The sequence below is a fragment of the Amblyraja radiata genome, chromosome 31, assembly GCF_010909765.2.
Source record: "Amblyraja radiata isolate CabotCenter1 chromosome 31, sAmbRad1.1.pri, whole genome shotgun sequence".
NCBI classification, from domain to species: Eukaryota; Metazoa; Chordata; class Chondrichthyes; order Rajiformes; family Rajidae; genus Amblyraja; species Amblyraja radiata.
In genome coordinates this window covers 23,730,644-23,751,246 of record NC_045986.1, presented here as the reverse complement: position 1 = coordinate 23,751,246, position 20,603 = coordinate 23,730,644, and the positions used below count along the sequence as shown (strand labels likewise).

Sequence of the window (20,603 nt, the reverse complement as noted above, 5' to 3'; positions counted from 1 at the left end):
ATGTCGACCTACTACGACTAAACCTACGAGTAAAAAAAGTATCGATTTTTTCCATGGCGACCTTTTTTTACTCGCGTAACATATTGAAAAAACAGCGCGACCTAGCTGAGGCCTCGAGTACGTGGAGACCACTTCGAGGGCAAACTCGCCAAGACTCGCGGATTAGGTCGCCCAAGTGTGACAGGCCCTTAAGAGAGACAGAGAAATCGAGAGCAAAAGAGATAGAGACAACAATAGAATGATAAGGTTGTTTCTCCCTCCTGCAACACTAGCCATTTGCTATCATGGTGGTTGCTTTTTAAGGAGCGTTTTAAACGAGGTAAGAGGGCGCGAGACGGAGAGGTTTAAGATGGGAGTTTCGGATCCTGGTTATTGAAAGCAAAATATTCAGTGGGGGAGAAGATTAAATTCAGGGATGTGTAAGAAGCCCCAATTGTCTGAGTTCAAAGATCTCAGGGAATTGCAAAAAGTGATGCCAGGCTGTGCAGAGGAAGCTGAGGAGAGAGCAGACGAGATGCCTCGGGGATAACGGCAGGTTAACTGGACAGACAGAGCCAGCAGATGGAACATAGTGTGAAAAAAATTGGAGGTCATTCCATTTGGTGGAAGTGCTAAATATTTTTTAATGGTGATAGCCTGCGAGGTGTTGACGTTCCATGAGACCTAGACATTTATAAGCAAATCCAGGTCTCATTAAGAACAGCAAGCAGTTAGTCGCTAAATGATATGCGGCGTATATTGTAAGAGAATTTGAGTACAAATGTAGATATACCTTAATTGCTGCCACATAGGATGCTGGTGAAACTGCACCAGGAATAATTTAGACACAAGATTATGCTGATGCTGGAATAAGGTGCAAAAACAAAGGTGCTGGGGGAACTCATTCTGAGTTTAGTTTATTGTCAGGTGTACCGAGGTGCAGAGAGAAGCTTTTGTGTGCTAACCAGTCAGCGGGAGAGACAAGTATACGAGTTCACAAGTTATAGGAGTAGAATTAGGCCATTTGGCCCATCGAGTCTAGTCCGCCATTCAATCATGGCTGATCTCAGCCTCCTAATCCCATTTTCCTGCCTTCTCCCCATAACCCTTGACACCCGTTCTAATCAAGAATTGTCTATCTCTGCCTTAAATATATCCACTGACTTGGCCTCCACAGCCCTCTGTGGCAATGAATTCCACAAAATTAACTACTTTCTGACTAAAGATCAGAAGGTATACCACAATACATGATTACAAAATTCAGCACCATAGGTGGCCACTATGCAAAGGATTTTACTGTGCCTTGTCACATGTGACAATAAAATATTCCATTCCGTTCCAATCCAGCCACCCACAGTGTACAGGTACATTGTGCCTGGCAGCATCTGTGTGGGGAAAGGGATTGTTGATGTTTCAGGCCAAGGCACCAAGATGTCGACCATCCCAGCCTAAGTCACTGAGCTGCTAACTCTCCCTCAGATTTCGCCCAAGAATACTGTACAGAATCAGTCTGAAGAAGGGTTTCGACCCGAAACGGCACCCATTCCTTCTCTCCAGAGATGCTGCCTGTCCCGCTGAGTTTCTCCAGCATTTTGTGTCTTTCTTCGATTTAAACCAGCATCTGCAGTTCTTTCCTACACAATACTGTACTAATGTCTGGTTGTCTCAGTTAGGGAAGAATATACTTGCAATAGAGGTCATGCAACAAAGGTTCACCAAAGTAACTCCAGGGATGGAAGATTGTCCATGAGAACAGATTAAGAATGTAGGGCCTACACCATCTAAAATTTAGAAGAATGAGAGATCATCTGGTTGAAACATACAATATTCTTCTGGCCAGAATCTGAAGAAGGGTCTCGACCCGAAACGTCACCTACTCCCTTTCTCCAGAGATGGTGCCTGACCCGTTGAGTTACTCCAGCATTTTGTGTCGAATATTCTCATGGAGCTTGACAGGGCAAATGCAGGGATGTGTTTTCCCTGGTTCAGGTGTTCTTCTTCTTCTTGCATGTGGCGTGCACAGCCTAAAGTTGTAAGACAACTTGATGGTACACAAAAATGCTGGAGAAACTCAGCGGGTGCAGCAGCATCTATGGAGCGAAGGAAATAGGCAACGTTTCGGGACGAAACGTTGCCTATTTCCTTCGCTCCATAGATGCTGCTGCACCCGCTGAGTTTCTCCAGCATTTTTGTGTACCTTCGATTTTCCAGCATCTGCAGTTCCTTCTTAAACACTTTGTAAGACAACTTGTTCTGTTTGATCTTCCGTTTGTGCACGCCAGGTTGACTGCATTTGTCGAAACAGGGTGGACCACGTGAAGGTTGCAATCTTCCCACCCACCCCGTCGGGGTGTTGGGACAAGGGATCTATCAAGACGGACATGCAAAGACATTTTCTCACCTTGACAAGAATCTGTAGACGAGGAGTGTACAGGCTGGGTCACTGAACATATCTAAGGCAGCAATCAGTTGATTTGTCGACACTAGATTGTTTTAGGGGCGATTCAGGGATTAGTGGTGGAAAGTGGTTCTCAGGTAAAAGATCTTTTTGAATGGCCAGTTGCCGACTCTATTTCATATACGGCAAAGAGTTTGCAGAGGTAGGGAGAGCTGGGAGTTAAGACAGCACTGGGTCTCATCACACCTCCTCCCCCAAATGGTTGGGATGGGCAGTGGAGACAAACTACTGTCCTCACCTCTGCTACAGATGAATACATCGGGTAGACGAGGCAACCCTTAGCAAATGCCACTACCTCTGTATGAGAGGTATCACTGCTCCCCACCCCAGCCCGACACTGCAACCCACTGTGGATAAGAGGCTATTTCAGTCCTCACTGTTGAAAGAAAGTACAACAAATGCCAGGCAAACGGAAGCTAAGTCCAAGTTATGCAACCGTAGCTGGTGGGCAGAGATGCCTCTTCTCCAGAGCACAGGATTGAATACACAGCAAGGCCATCAGAGTCGTCCACACAGATAGACCCACTCATACACACACACACTCATTCACACAGACACACACACTCACTCACACAGACACAGACACTCATTCACACAGACATACAGACCCACACACACTCATTCACACAGTCACGCACACTCATTCACAGACATACACACCTACACACACACACACACACTCATTCACACAGACACACCCACTCATTCACAGACACACCCACTCATTCACACAGACACCCCCACTCATTCACACAGACACACACACTCATTCACACAGACACACCCACTCATTCACAGACACACCCACTCATTCACAGACACACCCACTCATTCACAGACACACCCACTCATTCACACAGACAGACACACTCATTCACACAGACAGACACACTCATTAACACAGACAGACACACTCATTCACGCAGACACACACACTCATTCACTCACACACACAGTCACAGACATACTCATTCACAGTCACACATTTACACACACACAGACACACTCATTCGCAGAGACACACTCATTAACACAGACAGACTCACTCATTCACGCACACAGCACTCATTGCCACGGACTCATTAACATACACAGACAGTCATTCACAAGCACAGATACTCTCATTCACACTGATACTCTGATTCACACAGATACAGACACACACACACACATTCACATAGACACACGCATTAACATGCAGACACACTCATTCACGCACATTCATGCACACACACATACACACACACTCATTCTCGTACATAGGCACACTCATACACGTGTGCAGACACATTCACGGTGACATATATTCACACACAGACGCACTCGTTCACACACGCTCGCACAGACCCACACACATAGACAAAGGGATTCAGAGACACGGACACAGATACACACACACACACACGGAGACACACATACACACACACACAGTGTCACGTTCAAACTCTCTCACACGGAGGCGCACTGTAAGAGTGGACTTGGTTTGCAGGCTGGGGCTGCAATAGTTGAGCGGACAGTGAGCCCGTGGCTCCCAGGACTCAGGACCAAGTCTCCAGTCACCTGCAGCAACATCTGCAGGAATGACATGAATCGCGTCAAAACATTCTCCGGGAGGCGCGCTGCAGCCGAACCATAACAAAGACAGCGAGTGTTCGGGACTGCTGCAAAATCCCAGACAGCCCGTATACTCCCTTTTCTGCTGCAATTCTCCGCTCCCCCCCCGGTGCAGCACGCCCTGCCCGTCGGAACCCGACCTGCCTCAGCTCTCCTCACTTCCCACTCCCCCTTCACTCTCACTTCTCACCCCCTCTCCTCATTCTCCCTCCACACTCCCCTTCCTCACTCACCCCACTCTCCCCCTCACTATCCTTCCCCCACTCTCCCCCTCACTTCCTCCCCACTGCTCACTCTCTCTCACTCCCTCTCCTCACTCTTCCTCCCCACTCTCACTCCCTCCTCACTTTCTCTCCCTCTTCACTCCCCTCCCTCCCTCCCCCCCCCCCCCCCCACTCTCTCCTCATCCCACTCTCCCCTCTGCACCCGGTATTCCTGATTTTTCCTCCTCACTCTCCTTCCTCATTCTGTCCCGCTCCTCGGTCTCCCCCTCCTCACTCTGCCCTCTCTACTCTCCCCCTTCACTCTCTCTCTCTCTCCCTCCCTCCCCAATCTGCGCTCCTCACTTCCACCCCGGGCTCGGGTGGACCTGAAACTTCACTCGGCAGTAGCTGTTCCCTGAAGCCCTTCCAATGTCAACCAGTGCAGCCTCGCCTCGTACATGACCGCCTCCCGCGGCTACAGCCCACCCAGTTGGGTGCTGTGATGTGTTCCCTCCAACAACCCCCACCGCCCCTCCAATTCACCCCCATCCCCACTGCAAAGGGGAGCGGGTCCGGTCCAACCCCAACCTGCAGCCACCCCACAAAGCTGCTGCCGACCCCCCCAAAACCCCAGCCATGAGTGTCAGAGCAAAACAGAAACATCTTCACATTGCGCTTCATGCAGCAGAACGCACGCTGGGTGGCTGGCTGGCTATTTAAAACAGTGATCACAAAAGACAGGGTGGAAGACAACACGCCGCGGCCGCTTCAACATACTGTGGTCCCTCGCTGCTGGCGCCTTGTCCATAGCCGAGGTCCGCCTGCACGGAGATTGGTGGTAGCGAGCAGCTCATAGAGAGATGGTTCGGATTGAGAGAGATTTGATGTGTGTATTAAGCTCCCTCCTGTCTCTGACTCTCTCTCCCTCTCTCCCTCTCTCAGGCTCCGACACCTTCTGAGCCTGTGCGAGATGGTTTAAAATCCATTCATTTATTAAGTTGCCCAAGGATGGTTCATCAAACTGTCCTATCGCCGGCTCGTAACACTGGCAGGTAACTCTACAACAAGAGAGGGGGAGGGCTAATACTCACTCGCTGACAGGAGTGCTTGGAGGTGGCTGGGCAGCAAATGGTTGGAGTGGTCCAGGTTTGAGACTGCAGATCTTCCCCATGGTATACCCTTCCTCTTTGCAGTCCACACCTTCTTTCAGCAAGACTGTGCCACCCAATGCCCGGGCAGCATCTCGCCTCTCTGCTCACCCCGTCCTCTTGTCTACCAGGTCTCTTCTCTCTTGTCCTCCCCCCCCCCCCCCCACCTTGCCACCTCCCTCCCCGAAAGCTGGTCGTTCAAATAACCGATGATACCCCCTCCTCCCCCCTTTCCCCCACACACTCCTCAATCCTCAGCCTTTTACTGGTGTGTAGGAAGGAATTGCAGATGCTGCTTTAAACCAAAGATAGACACAAAGTGCTGGAGTAACTCAGCGGGTCAGGCAGCATCTCTGGAGAAAATGAATAGGTGACGTTTCGGGTCGAGACCCTTCTTCAGTCTGGAATGTCCCCCAATCTTGGTGACATCCTCCGTCCCCATAACCCCATGGGCAGCCTGTCCCCAAGTCTGGCCTCCTGTGTTCCCTCATTAACTAGTCCCAGGCTCCAGAACGTCTATTAGCCTCTTCACCTCTAACAAGACCCCCAGTCACCTCCCCCCCCCCCCCCCCATTCTTTATTGCTCCATACCAAGCCCTGATTGCAACCATGTGATCGGTTTCCATGATTTTCAAGACTTGGTGAGATGGTGCGTGCTTTGATCGTAGGCCTACGTGATCTCCCGTTTGCTAAACACTTTAACTCCCCCTCGCATTCCCACACTGACCTTCCTGTCCTGGGCCTCCTCCACTGTCAACGCAAATTGGAGGTACAGCACCTCTTATTTCGCTTGGGCAGCTTACAACCCAGTGGTATGAATATTGATTTCTCTAACTTCAAGTAACTTTTGCATTCCCCCTCTCTCTCTCTCTCTCTCTCTCTGTCCCTCCCCCACCGACTAGTTTCACTGTCCTCCTGATGATTTTTTTCTGAATGTTTGCTTCCTTGTCACCTTCCCCTCAGCTAACAATGAACCATTCAACATTTCATTCCCAGCATTTGCTTTGATCTGTCGTTTTCACGCCTTACCCTTCCATATCTCTAGACTCTGCCTCTCCCCTGATTCTCAGTCTGAAGCAGGGCCTCCAGAGAAGCTGCCTGACCCGTTGAGCTACTCCAGCATTTTGTGTCTATCTTCCGTGCATTGGACCAGTTGGGCTGCCCTTCAATATCCTTAACCAAATACACTGCCTGCATTTGCCCTCCGGACAATTGACTAATTTGTCACAGAATTAATGTTGACAAGGATACAGATAATTCTCATAAAGGCAAGAAATAACATTTGGAATTTTTATGATATGTGACCCAAGATACAGACCCAAGCAGCTCACAAAGTGAAGAGTCTCCTCCTCTCAAGCCATGGGCACAGGAGATGTCCATTCATGCACTTGAGCATGCCTGCACTTGATGTGGAGCGTGGGTGACCAGTATAGTTTAGTTTTAGTTTTAGAGATATGGCATGGAAACAGACCTGTTGGCCACCAAGTCCACACCTTCGATCATTCATAACCGCTCCAGATAGGCAGGTAGACTGGTTGATAGGCAATAGTTTCTGTGCTGGAAAGGACCAAGTGAAGTTTCGAGTCAGAGCTCTTCTTCGGACTCGAAGACCTGAAAGGTCACCTATTCCTTTTCTCCAGAGATGCTGCCTGACCCACTAAGATACTCCAGCATTTTGTGCCTCTCTTTGGTGTAAACTAGCATCAGCAGTTCCTACCGACTTACTGCCTTCTGTGCTGTGCTGCTGATCTACTGCCTGAACCCCATAACCCTTTTAGTGTCGCTGCAGTTTCAATATTTAGACTTGCGATACAGCATGGAAACAGTCCCTTCGGCCCACTGAGTCCGTACTGACCAGCGATCGTCCCACACACGAGGACTATCCTACACACGAGGAATAATTTACAAATTTTAGCAAAGCCACTTAACCTACAAACCTATACTCTTTGGAATGTGGATGGAAGCCGAAGCACCAGGAAGAAACCGAGGTGGTCACAGGGAGAACATGCAAACTCCATACAGACAGCACCCATAGTCAGGATCGAGCCCGGGTCCCTAGTGCTGTAAGGCAGCAACTCTCTCGCTGTGCCAAAGTGCCACCCTGGTGGGGGTGAGGGCTGCAAAGGGGCACGAGGTCCAGATTCCTACTCCCCATTGACCAGATTGGCCTGGAGTGCACCCTTGTTTCGGAGTCACCCTCCGCACCAGAAGAGAAACATTCGCTTTATCTACACTGTCAAATGACTGCTGTTCACTTGATCTTAAAGGCGAGTAGCCACCAACAACCCCTGGTAGTACCCTATCCCACCACAGCTCTGGGAGGATACAGTGAAGATTAACAAGTCACATATTTGAATTCTGAGACATTGCTGTACTCACAGACACAGAACCTCCCAGTGTTTGCATTAACATGTCATCTTTTGCATCAAAAAAGCGAGTCCTCTTTTTTACGAAGGGTTTTAATTTGATCCAATTTTGCAGCTTCTGCCCCCTCTGCTGGGCCCAGGGGAGACCACTGTGTGGGACTGGGCAAGATTTCCCACAGGGATATTGGCGAATCAGTCATATTGATGACAATCCTAAGGGCTACCTTTCACTGAAACCAATTTATTTTAGTTTTCATTTTTTCTCAACTAGGACAGAGGAACTTGAACTCGGAGCTGCCCACACCACATTCCCAGTAACTGAGACACTGGCTTGAAGATCAGCATGACAAGGCTGTCACTGTCTCCCCAGAGATGCTGCCTGACCCGCTGAGTTGTTCCACCACTGTGCGTCACTCTCAGTAACCGTGTATCATCAGACACGGTGACACAATTGATGACTCCAACCTTGTTTTAACTTTGCAAACTTTATTTAATTTTTCCCCGACCTGACAGTCCTTGAGAAATTTATTCCAGTCAACTCTGCTGTGGTTCGCTTGCTTCAGGAAAGGAACCTCTAAAGGGCCTGTCCCATTTGGGGATCATTTGCACGTCACGCAGGTGGCACGCGAAGATTTTGTGAATCCCAAAATCCTGGGGTGCAGCGCATGACCACGTGTCACTGCCTACGTCACCACGCACCATGCGCGCGTAATGAACGCCATGCGCGTCATGATGCGCGAGTCGTGACGCATAAATGATGTCGCGTAAATAACGCGCAAATGACGCCCAAGTAGGACAGGCCCTTAAGTTTCACTGTTTGGTTCTACTCGTTATCACCTTCACCAGAGCCAACAATGGACCATTGTGGGCTCTACCTTTCCTTGCATATCTTTGCCGGCTTTGATTTGTTCTTTGTACATTTTCAACTCTCCAGTTTCCCTTTCCCCTGACTCCCAGTCTGCAGAAGGGTCTCCACCTGAAATGTCACCTATTCCTTTTCTCCAGAGAAGCTGCCTGACCCGCTGTGTTACTCCAGCATTTTGTGTCTATCTTCTCTGCAGCCACAGTATGGTCCGTATCTGTGCTTCTGAATGAAAGGATGTACGATCACTCTGTGATCTCAGGGCCGGGGATGCAATTGCCCTGGGCCTGTGCTCACAGTGCAGCAGTGGATGGGTGGGGCACTGCTGGGCCTCTACTCACTGGAGTTTAGAAGGATGAAGGGTGACCTTGTTGAAACTTACCGAATAGTGAAAGGTCTGGATTGAGTGGATGTAGAGAGGACTCGTGGGAGAATCTAGGGCCAGGGGTCATAGCCTCAGAATAAAAGGATTTTCCTTTCGGAAGGAGATGACGAGGAATTTCTCGGGCCAGAGGGTGGTGAATCTGTGGAATTCATTGCCACAGAGGGCTGTAGAGGCCATCAATGGATATTTTAAGGCAGAGATAGATAGATAGATTCTTGATTAGTACGCCAGTCAGGGGCTATGGGGAGAAGGGTTGGGAGGGAGAGATAGATCAGCCATGATTGAATGGCAGAATAGACGATGGGCCAAATGGCCTAATTCTGCTCCTATCACTATGAATTTATGGAGGTGTTCACACTCAGAACAATCACTAATCTGATGCCTGCAAATGCAGCCCTGAAACTTTCGGATTGTCAAAAACATGATCGGATCTCTGATGTCCCTGGAGGAGACCTCGCCCAGACCCACACAGGGGTCTTCACTGTGCCCACCACAAACTGCGGGGGCTGCAAAATTGAATTAAATCCAAAACCTTCATAAAACGAGGGCACAATCCACTTCGCAGTTCAACAAGGGACAGAAAACTAATGAGAGCCCAGGGACAAACACACACTGCCGAGGCATTGCTTGACGATGGCTTTGAATAAGTTCTGGCTTTAATGAGTGGTGAAAGAAGAACTTGCATTTATGTAGCTCCTTCCAGGAGCTCACAAACACTAACCAGCCAGATGTCGGAGATAGCTGTTGTTCTGTACAGTCTATTACTGAGGTACAGTCACACTGACACTGATGCTCACTGAGGTACAGTCAGACTGAAACTGACATTCAGTGAGATACCGTTGCACTGACACTCACTGGGGTACAGTCGCATTGACACTGACAATCACTAAGGTACAGTCAGACTAACACTCACTGAGCTCCAGTCCCAGTGACACTGACACTCACTGAGGTACAGTCTAACCCAATTGCATATCTCATAGTCTCTGCGCATGAAACTGAGCTGGCGCCTGGTGTAGCCGAGGACAGTGAATGGGAATGAGGAACAGTGAAGGTCAGTGCTGCCTGTTCTCATGTCATTAATCTGTTCAGTGCCACTCCCCGAGTAAACGCGGGTCATGGCCGACGATGTAAACAATAAACTTGGCAGTAAACAGGTTAAGGTCAGTACCACCACTTCTGTCCCTGCGAACACATTCTGTCCTGAAAGGTTGTATGAGAGCATGCAAGGACACCTTAACATAAGGAAAGTGGTTGTCATTGAGAATTTCAAAGGAGAGGTTGATTGATTTTTGATCGACAAGGATATCATTCATTAGACAGCCTAGGTGGTTCGATACAAGTGTAGCTCACCTGCAATCTAATGAATGGAAGAGCTGGCTCGGGGACTGAATAGCCTCTTCCAGTTCCATTGATACTGTTCATTTCTGCTCCACGAACATTCACCCTGCACCATTTGTTCACACAGCAGTGTGCGGGGACCATTTTCTGAAAGCCCTTCCCTTTCGCTAGGAATCTGTCAGATGTCCCCATTCCATCACTTGCTTCCAGCATATGCAAAGGCTTACAGTTCTCCCAGCCTTCTTCAGGGAAGAAGACCAGACAATACAGTGTCTTTTAGTTGCATCGTCCCTGAGTGAACCGTCATGGGTCAGCACCCATGGTGTTGGTATTTATGGCCCAGGGTAACAGGATGGGTACAGCTGGCAATCGATTAGCTCACACAAGCAATCAATCAATCATCAGTCCGCATGCAGGCTGCACAGTCACTGCTGTTCAATTGTCCCGACTCGCTGCTGAAGCACAGGTATAGAGTCATACAGTGTGGAAACAGGCCCTTCAGCCCAACCTGCCCACACCGGCCAACGTGTCCCAGCTACACTAGTCCCACCTGCCTGCGCTCGGTCCATATCCCTCCAAACGTGTCCTATCCATGAACCTGTCTAACTGTTTCTTAACCATTGGGATGGTCCCAGCCTCATCTACCTCCTCTGATAGTGCGTTCCATACACCCACCACCCTTTGTGTGAAAAAGTTACCCCTCAGATTCCTATTAAATATTTTCCCCTTCACCTTGAACCTTTGTCCTCTGGTCCTCGATTCCCCTACTCTGGGCAAGAGATTCTGTGCATCTACCTGATCTATTCCTCTCATGAATATCTTCATCATGTTCATAGGTTCTAGGAGCAGAATTAGGCCATTCAGCACATCAAGTCTACTCAATCATGGCTGATCTATCTTTCCCTCTCAACCCCATTCTCCTGCCTTCTCCCCATAACCCCTGACACCCACACTAATCAAGAATCTGTCAATGCCCGCCTTAAAAATATCCATTGACTTGGCCTCCACTGCCGTCTGTGGCAATGAATTCCACAGATTCTGAAGAAAGAAATTCCTCCTCATCTCCTTTGTTAAGGTACGTCCTTTTATTCTGAGGCTGTGATCTCTGGTCCTAGATGCTCCCACTAGCGGAAGCATCCTCCCCACATCCACTCTATCCAGGTCTTTCGCCATACGTTATGTTTCAATAAGTTTCCCACTCATCCTTCTAAACTCGAGCGAGTACAGGCCCAGTGCCGTCAAATGCTCATCGTATATTAACCCAATCATTCCTGGGATTATTGTCGTAAACCTCCTCTGGACGCTCTCCACCCTCAATGGGCTTGCCCCCACCTACATAAAACGTCTTCTCACCCACCACTCCACCTCCAGGCACCTCAGATCGGCCGACTTGGGGTTGCTGAATATCCCACGGTCTAGGCATAAGCTCAGGGGCGACCACGCCTTTGCGGTTGCAGCCCCTAGACTGTGGAACAGCATCCCCCTTCCCATCAGAACTGCCCTCTCCATCGACTCTTTTAAGTCAAGACTAAAGACTTATCTATACTCCCAAGCCTTTCCTGACGTCCTCTGAGTGAGGGCTACATGTATATATGTATGTAGTCTGTTTTGTTGTGCTATTCGTATAACAAATGTAAAGCACTTTGGCCAACGAGAGTTATTTTTTAAATGTGCTATATAAATAAATGTGACTTGACTTGACTTGACTTCTCCGGGACACAGTGGGGAGCAAGGATCAGCAGACGGACTTGGTGCCTGTCACTGACTGGAGGGCGGGCAGCAGGACCCTGCAGCCTAAGGAGCCCTCTCGCATCAGCAAGACCTGGACCCAGAATCTAATTAAAGTGCCTGTCGAAAGCTGCCGTCCCCTGTAAAAAAAAAACACTGTCACCTTCACTCACAAAGCGTGCTCATCATTGACAGTGACAGAGCCGGCCGGCACCATCATTAACTGGCAGCAAAACACCAATGTCCATTACATTCCACACTCACTGCTGTTTGTGCCCAGTCACCTCTTGGTTAATAGTAATAATTAAAAAACTCATCTTTATCTGTAGAATTAAAAGATCGTGCGGAGCAGAGGAGGCTGATCATGCCTCTGTAAGAACTGGTTTATCGCCTGATCCTTTCCTCAGCAGTGCAGGTTCTTTTCCAAGTGTATTCCCCCATTGAAAGTGTCCATTGAATCTAGTCCCAGCACTCAACCAGACAGTGCATTCCACATCACAGTAACTCTGCCTGCAAATTAAATTCTCATCCTTGATTAAGATATTTTTCACCTTCTCTTCCAAAATCTCTTGCTGTTTCCTGGATTCCAGCTCAATAATGTGAGGCGGACAGTGCCCTGGCAGCCCTGAGTAACAGCCTGACTGTTGTTCTGTTTGGGCTCAGGCAAACCCACACTGGTACTGAGAGCACAGGAGCAACAGGCTGCTAGGCCTGGCAGCCCTATGTTGGAAATATCACTCCTTGCAAAATTCCTCCACCCCCTCCCCCGAGCTCCCTCACTCCACCGACCCCTCACTCCTCACGCTTCCTCACTGCTTAAACCTCCCTCATCCCTCGACCTCCCTCACTCCTCAATCCCCTCATTCCTCGATCCCTGTCCTCCCTCGAGCCCCCTCACTGCTTGAACTATCTCACTCCTCGATCCCCCTCACTCCACGCTCCCTCACCTCTCGAACCCCCCATGTTTCTGGGCTGGGCCTGTACTTGTATCTGGGCCTGTACCCATGCCCCTGGGCCTTTACGTGTTTCTGGGCCCGGCCTGTACCCGTGTCTCTGGGCCTGAACCCGTTTCTGGGCCTGTACCCGTCTCTGGGCCTGAACCCCTGTTACTGGGCCTATATGTGTTTCTGGGCATGTACCCGTCTCCAAGGGACTGTACTGTCTCTGGGCCTGTACTACTGTCTCTGGGCCGGGCCTGCATTCATGTGACCGAGCCTATATTCGTGTGTCTGGGCCTGTCCTCGTGTCTCTTGGGTTGGGCTTGAACCACTGTTCTCTGACTCACAGGAATGTGTATTGGGTGCTGGTGAACATAAGTTGTGACGATGGCGCAGATTTGAGAAGAGAAGTGGAATAATGCCCGAATAAAAAAAACACGGAACTGAAGTGCGAACTAATTACATTACTCCACCAAATGGCCAGCACGGGCCCGAAGCACGGAATGGACTTGGTCTACAGTTCTGAAACACTGCTGACGACAAGGCTCTTATTAATTCAGGAACGATGTGGAATATTGCTGAGCTTGTCCAAACCCCACTCTGGAGCCAAGTGCTGTCACACAGTGAGTGCAGAGTTAAAGGCTTCAGCACATCATTCTGTATTATTAGATTTGATTTAAAATAAGCCTGCGGCTCTTCGAGCAGCTGAACCCTTGGGATACCAACTTATGAACAGCCAGCGTAATAGTTTTCGGTGAGAGCAGCTGAATTGGCTTCAATGGGACCCTTGACAATGAGAGTATCACAATAAGCGTGGAGGCAGGTGATAGAGTGAAGAGCAAATTGTTAACTATCTATTTCCACTTGTTATGCAAACTAATAAACAAATAATGACCGTTAATAGGTTTGGAGAAAGGAATAATTTAAAGCTCGGATGTGACTACATTACAGAGTTGTGTGTTGGGCTGGAGGTAATTTTCAGATGATTACGACAGTAACTGTTTTCCTGCAGTCACACGCTGCCTCCTCTTGGCGCTGACTGGTTCAGCATCTTCTAAATCTCACTGCATCTGAGCTCAACACCATAATCTCATCACTCCCTGAGCAACGGCACACAGCAAACCCCAGCCCCTCCACTCTGCCAGGGATAAATACTCCTGCACCGACAGGCCGCTCCACCCATCGACACTATGCTCGTATTTGTCTCCACACACTCACAGGCTGATCCCACTCATTCTCCAAATCCTTCAACATCCCTCTCAATCTCATCCCACTTACTCAGTGTTATCTTTAGTACTCCACGGAGTGTTTGAAGGCTCTAAACCTTACTCGCTGGAGTCCAGAAGGATGAGGGGAGAATCGCATTGAAGCCTACCGAATCGTGAAAGGCCTGCAGAGAGTGGATGTGGAGAGGAGATTTCCAGTCGTGGGAGAGTCTAGGAACAGAGGGCACAGCCTTGGAATGAAAGGACGTACCTTTAAAAAAGGAGATGAAAGGAGGAACTTCTTTAGCCAGAAGGCAGTGAATCTGTGGAATCTGCGGTGATCCAAGTCATTGGGTATTATTAAAGCGGAGATTGATAGGTTGATGATTAGTAAGGGCCTCAAAGGTTACAAGGGAATAGGCAGAAGAATGGGCCTGAGAGGAAGAAATAGATCAGCCACGATCAAATGGCAGAGCAGACTCGATTAAATGGATTCGATGGGTTAAATGGTCTAATTCTGCTTCTGTGTCTTATGGTCTATGCTAGAGTGGAGAGCATATTGATTGATTGCATCATGGCCTGGTTTGGCAACTCGAATGCCCAGGAATGAAGAAGATCGCAAAAAATGGTGAACACTTCCCAGTCCATCACGGGTACTGACCTCCCCACCATCGAAGGGATCAACAAGAGTCGCTGTCTCAAAAAAGCAGTCAGCAACATCAGAGATCCACACCAGCCTGGCCACGCTCTCATTTCACTCCTGGCATAGGGCAGAAGGTGCAGGAGCCTGGAAACTGTAACTGTTACTTCAACAGCTGTTCCTTCCTTACAACATCAGGCTATTAAACACAGTCACCTCCAAAAAGACTCTGAATTAGACTATTATTAAGCATTATTTTTGAGTGTGAGTGTGTGTGTGTGTGTGTGTGTGTGTGTGTGTGTGTGTGTGTGTGTGTGTGTGTGTGTGTGTGTGTGTGTGTGTGTGTGTGTGTGTGTGTGTGTGTGTGTGTGTGTGTGTGTGTGTGTGTGTATTTAGTTTCATTTTTAGTCTGGAGACACAGTGTGGAAACAGGCCATTCGTCCCACCCAGTCTGTGCCAACCAGTGATCTCTGCACACTAACACTATCCTACACACACTAGGGACAATTTACAATTTTACCGAAGCCAATGAACCTATAAACCTGGACGTCTTTGGAGTGTGGGAAGAAACTGGAGATCCCGGAGAAACCCCACGCAGGTCATGGGGAGAACATACAAACTCCGTACCGACAACAACCAAAGTCAGGATCGAACCCGTGTGCCTGGCGCTGTAAGGCAGCAACTCTACCACTGTGTCACCTTGCATTCCCAAATTATATATATATATAAAAGGGAACTTTTCTCTAGTTGTTTATGACAGGTTTTACAGAGTACTAAGTTTATATACCTGTTGCGCTGCTGCACGTTAGAATTTAATTGTTCTGTTTCGAGACACATGACAATAAAACACTCTCGACTCTATTGACACTTGACTGATCTCACTCATTTCACAGATCTCTCTGCAGAAGGGTCCTGACCCATAACGCCATCAATCCATGTTCTGCAGAGATGTTGCATGACCCACTGGGCTGCTCCAGCCCTTTGTGTCTGCTTCATTATTCCACCTGCTTTAATTCCTTGGGTTCAATGTTTGAAGCAATGATCTAAGTCCTTTAAAAATGTATGAACTCTGCTTCAATTATTGCTTTGGCATGCATCTGCGCTCAGAACAACTCTTCGAAAGAACCTTGTGTTCCTTCTGAGATTATTTTAAATGCATCTCCGTCCATTCATGTCCCATCAACATTGGACAACGTCCCAGACTTTCCCTCCACCTGGTCTCCCTGCAGCATTCACTGCCAAGATGCATTGTCGCTCGCTAACTGCGGTATTGCTCCTTTTTGCAATGTTTTATATTGCTTTATTCACCCGGGAGATCCATTTTGCAAACATTAATCGGATATCCAAAGCATCAGACAGTTCAAATACACCCTAAATAAGTTCCATTCATTCAGCATTCCCTCCATAACTTTGTATTATTTCTCGAGATATAAAACGTAATGTAACTTCCCAACATGACACCGAGCTACACAGATTGGGCATGACTCTTCTCCAATCCCCGATCCACTTATATTGTCTAAAATATTCAACCACTTTAACATGCCTTTTGAAATAGGATGGGCAGTGGAGAGGAGGTGGTGGGGAGGAGGGTGTTTGTTCCCAGTCCTGGCACCTGTTTTGTGACCCTCCAGAGTACGGAAACATGTGTCCATCAGATGGGGACATTGTGAGGTGTGAGAGAAAGAAATGCAGATGCTGGTTTACGCCGAAGATAGACAGAAGATGCCGGCGTTAAGAGCCTGTCCCACGAGCATCCGACTCCATGCGGCAAGTGCGACCTAACGTGGTCGCTTGAGCCGTACGGCCTCGCGGTGCCGGTCCCACTTCGATCGCCAGAGCCGTATGGAGTTGTGCGGAGCTGGTCCCGACATTGCGTGGGGCTCCGAAAAACTGACCGTGTTCAAAAATTCCGCGCGGCAACGGCCTGCTGGCCCGCAGCCGCCTCGACGGGCGTGCGCAGCGTCTCGACGGCGTACGCTGCGTCTTGACGCCGTACGTCACGCGCGAACTTCCCGCGGACTTCGCTCGAACTTCACGTCACTCACTCGACCTCCGCGCTGCCCCCGCTTCCGGTTTGGTCGCGCTTGCTGCATGCAGGTCGCATGCTCAGTGGGACAGGCCCTCAACTCAGTGGGTCAGGCAGCACCTCTGGAGGAAAGGAACAGGTGACGTTCCGGGGCGAGACCCTTCTTCAGACATTGTGAGGTGTTGCGTTCCACATCTGCTGGGTGTACATCGTCTGCCTTGGCCAGGTCCACATGCCAAGCAAGTTCCAATGGGGTGAAGTGGCCCCAATCCACTCTGCGTGTGTCCCGTCAACCCATTTTGCAAAGTCTGCCCTCGGGCACACTCTTCTCAGGAGCGCAGTGCATCACCTGAGCACAGCCATTGATCCTGGAGTAAGACGGGTATAAAACTCGCCTCTCCACAGAAAGTCAATAACATGGCCTTTGCATCAACCGGCTTGGGAGTGCTTCAGCAACACTGCCAGTCACTCTGAGAAGGTAATAAAACAGAATTTACAGTTGATTGGTCCTTTTCATCCATATAGGAGCGCTATGAAACTTAACCCAGCGAGTTCACGTTAAAATGAAGGATCTGTGTGTTGGATGGCTCAATATTCTTTTGCTCAGGTTGGCAGGACAACAATTTGCATTTATGGAGTGCCTACATCATCAAGCGTACATCCCAAAGTGCTTCACATGTGTGGGATTGAAGACAAGTGGACTCCAAGCCACAGCCCAAAATGTTGCTCAAAACAAATTGAGAGCAACGGGCTTTGAAGGATTGTCACAGAGGAGGACATCAAAGTGAGGCGTAGGAGGACCAGAGAGAGGATTGCAGGGTTTTGGAGCCTCAGTGCTCTGGGAAGGTGCGAGGCCGAGGATGGAGTACGGACCACTCGCAGGGTTACAGGGCAAACGACGCTGGCAGATACAGGGGCGGGTGGGGGGGGTAGATTTTACAATGTGTTGTCCAAATCCCAATTGTTGTTTAAGAAGTTCCCGCTCACTTCCTATCTCCAACTAACGGCCACCAGGTCAGAATGGAGCAGTATATTACATTTCTCTTCGACAATACATGTCGGGAATTTTTCACATAACTTTTATTTTCTGCATAATGAGTCATTTAAACAACTCATTCAGTGCTGGCATAAATTCATAGAGATGAATTACTTGTTCCAGTGTTGTAATATTTAATAGTTGCATAGTTCCATTTACTCTGCAGCTTCCAATGCCCATCTTTTGCTGAGTTATTATGCTCTATCCCTCTCCCTCCCTGAATGCACAATGAAGACCCCAAACCCTCTCTCTCTGCCTCTCTCCCCCTTCTCTCTCCCCTCCACTCCCCCTCCCCTCACTCCCCCTCCCCTCACCCCCTCTCTCCCCCTCCCCTCACCCCTTCACTCCCCCTTCTCTCCACCCTCTCTCCCTCTCCCCTCACCCCCTCTCTTCCCCCCCCACACACACACATCGGAGTCTCTGTTGGTCAATGGTAGTGACAGCAACATGCACCTGCCTTACCACTCTCAACATAGTAGAACATGTGAAGGAGCCGCATGGATGTGCTGCAGGAAATGTGAAACTGCAACACTCGGAAATACTTGGTCAGATGATGAAAAAAGTCGGCCATAGTTATCGGTTTCAATGTGGGTTTTAAAAGAGAAAGGTAGAGAGGATTAGGTGAAGAATCCCCAAAATGTTCAAATTGTAAATTGGCCCTAGTTTGTAGGATTGTGGTGGACCTTGTCGGTGGCAGGAACGTGGCGATTCTTCTGTCCTGCCCAAGTGAGGCCTGATGCATGATTTTACCAGGTTGGGTGTAAAAACAAAGCATTTCACGATACCCAGCTACATGTGACAATAAAGTATCGTTGAATCATCGAGAGGCAGAGAACCTGTAGGTTTGTAAAAATGAGGAACTGCAAATGCTGGTTTACAAAAGAAGACAAAAAGTGCTGGAGTAACTCAGCGGGTCAGGTAGCATTTCTGGAGAGCATGGATCTCCAGAGATTCTACCCGAGCCGGTGAGTTACTCCAGCATTTTGTGTCTTTTTTTTTTTAGCTTCTAGGTTTGTAAGGGCTGCAGGAAGTTATGCAGATTGGAAAATGTGTTTGGGTGCATTTGACAATTTAAATCCTGAGAGAGAAAACAAATATAGAACCCACGGCAGTCAGAATGGGTATCCATGCCAGCAAACTCTGACACTGCACAATTCTGCACCAATAAGGAAAGCAAACTCTAGCACAAACTGCAATAGTAATATAACTGAATCTAGGGAATGATTCTGGGATGTCAGTGTAAATCCAAAGAAATGGTGCAGATGTTGAAAACTACATTAAAAATGGATAAACTTTCCCTTGTAATAAAAAAGCTGTGTCCAGGCAAGACAATGGAAACTGGAGTGTCTGCGAGATAATAAATCTCTCCGCGGGCTTCTGTTATGTTTATCAAGATATAGAAGGAAAGATCACTCCTCAGTCACACTTGATGGCGTGAGCGAGCAATGCAGCCGTACTGCTTGCTGCACCCGGCTCTTCAAGACCCAGTAATACCAGTGAGGTTTTTCATTTGCTCCTATCTCCCGTGTGGTGGAGCTTTAATAGACACCGCAACACAAGTTGTTCATGATATCTGTCAAGGGCCTTTATAAGTTCAAGACAACTCGTGATGCGCTGACCAATGCTGACCCCAAACTCAGGGCAGGTGTCGAACAACTCGGTTCAAAAGACGATCTGAATGAACAAGGAGGGAATATTGGGTTGGTTTGAAGCTGGGACTCACTCCCGAGGGGGAAGTGGAGGCAGAGTCTCACTGCATTTAAGAAGCCAGAGACATACAGCTGGAAACAGGCCCTTCAGCCCAACTCGTCCATGCTGGCCATTTTTTCCTTCAGTAAGCTTTTCTTAGTAAAGGTATTGCTTGATGATCATTAAAATACACCCATTCTGGTCTAAGGATCAGTCCAGACCAGACCTATTAATATAGTTAACTCTCAGCTTCCTTCTCCCAGGTTATAAGGGATGCACCATAAATACTGGGGTTGTCAGTAATGTCCACATCCCCATTAGCAAATAAATAGGAGTGGATACAGTGTAAAGCTCCCTCTGCATGTCCCCATCAAACATTCCCTGAGTAAGTGTTTGGATACAGAATAAACCTTTATCCTGTCCTGTTAAATAATCCCAGAGCAGGGACAGATACAGAATATAACTCCCTCTGCACTGTCTCATCAAACACTCCAACAGCAGTAGTTGGATTCAAAATAAAGCTAATTTTACACTATCATGTCTAATAATTCCAGAGCAGGGATTAGATTCAGAATACATTGTCCTTTGTGAATAGACACAGAATACACTCTCTTTACATTGTCTCATCAAACACTTCCTGAGCCAATGTTGGAGAGAGAATAATGCCACCCTGTAGAGTCCCATCAAATATTCCCAGAGCAAACTGTGTGGGTTTTCTCCGGGTGCTCTGGTTTCCTCCCACACTCCAAAGGCATACAGATTTGGAGGCTAATTTGCTTGGTAAAATTGTAAATTGTCCCTAGTGTGCGTAGGATAGTGTTAGGGTGCGGGGATCGCAGGTCGGCGAGGACTCGGTGGGCCGAAGGGCCTGCTTCCACGCTGTATCTCGAAACTAAAAGTAAATGCAACTTGTTTGTGATAGAATTGAAGGAAAAGACGGATGGAGAAGCGAATGTGAGAAGGAAAGCAAGGGGCGGGCTGTCACTTC

The 20,603-nt window shown here is 48.5% G+C and overlaps 1 protein-coding gene across 4 annotated transcripts in view; it reads right to left on the bottom strand.

The window, feature by feature from the left end:
* Positions 1–20,603, bottom strand: part of plch2 (phospholipase C eta 2) — a 211,805-nt gene that overhangs the window by 152,176 nt on the left and 39,026 nt on the right. The window contains exon 1 of one of the 4 annotated variants that reach the window (XM_033048123.1): positions 5,032–5,196. The exons of the other annotated variants lie outside the window; for them this stretch is intronic. Within the exon in view, the coding sequence (XP_032904014.1) occupies positions 5,032–5,062 (31 nt within the window). The 5' untranslated portion in view covers positions 5,063–5,196. Of the gene's footprint in view, positions 1–5,031; positions 5,197–20,603 lie in introns of those variants that run through there. 4 annotated transcript variants of the gene reach the window in all.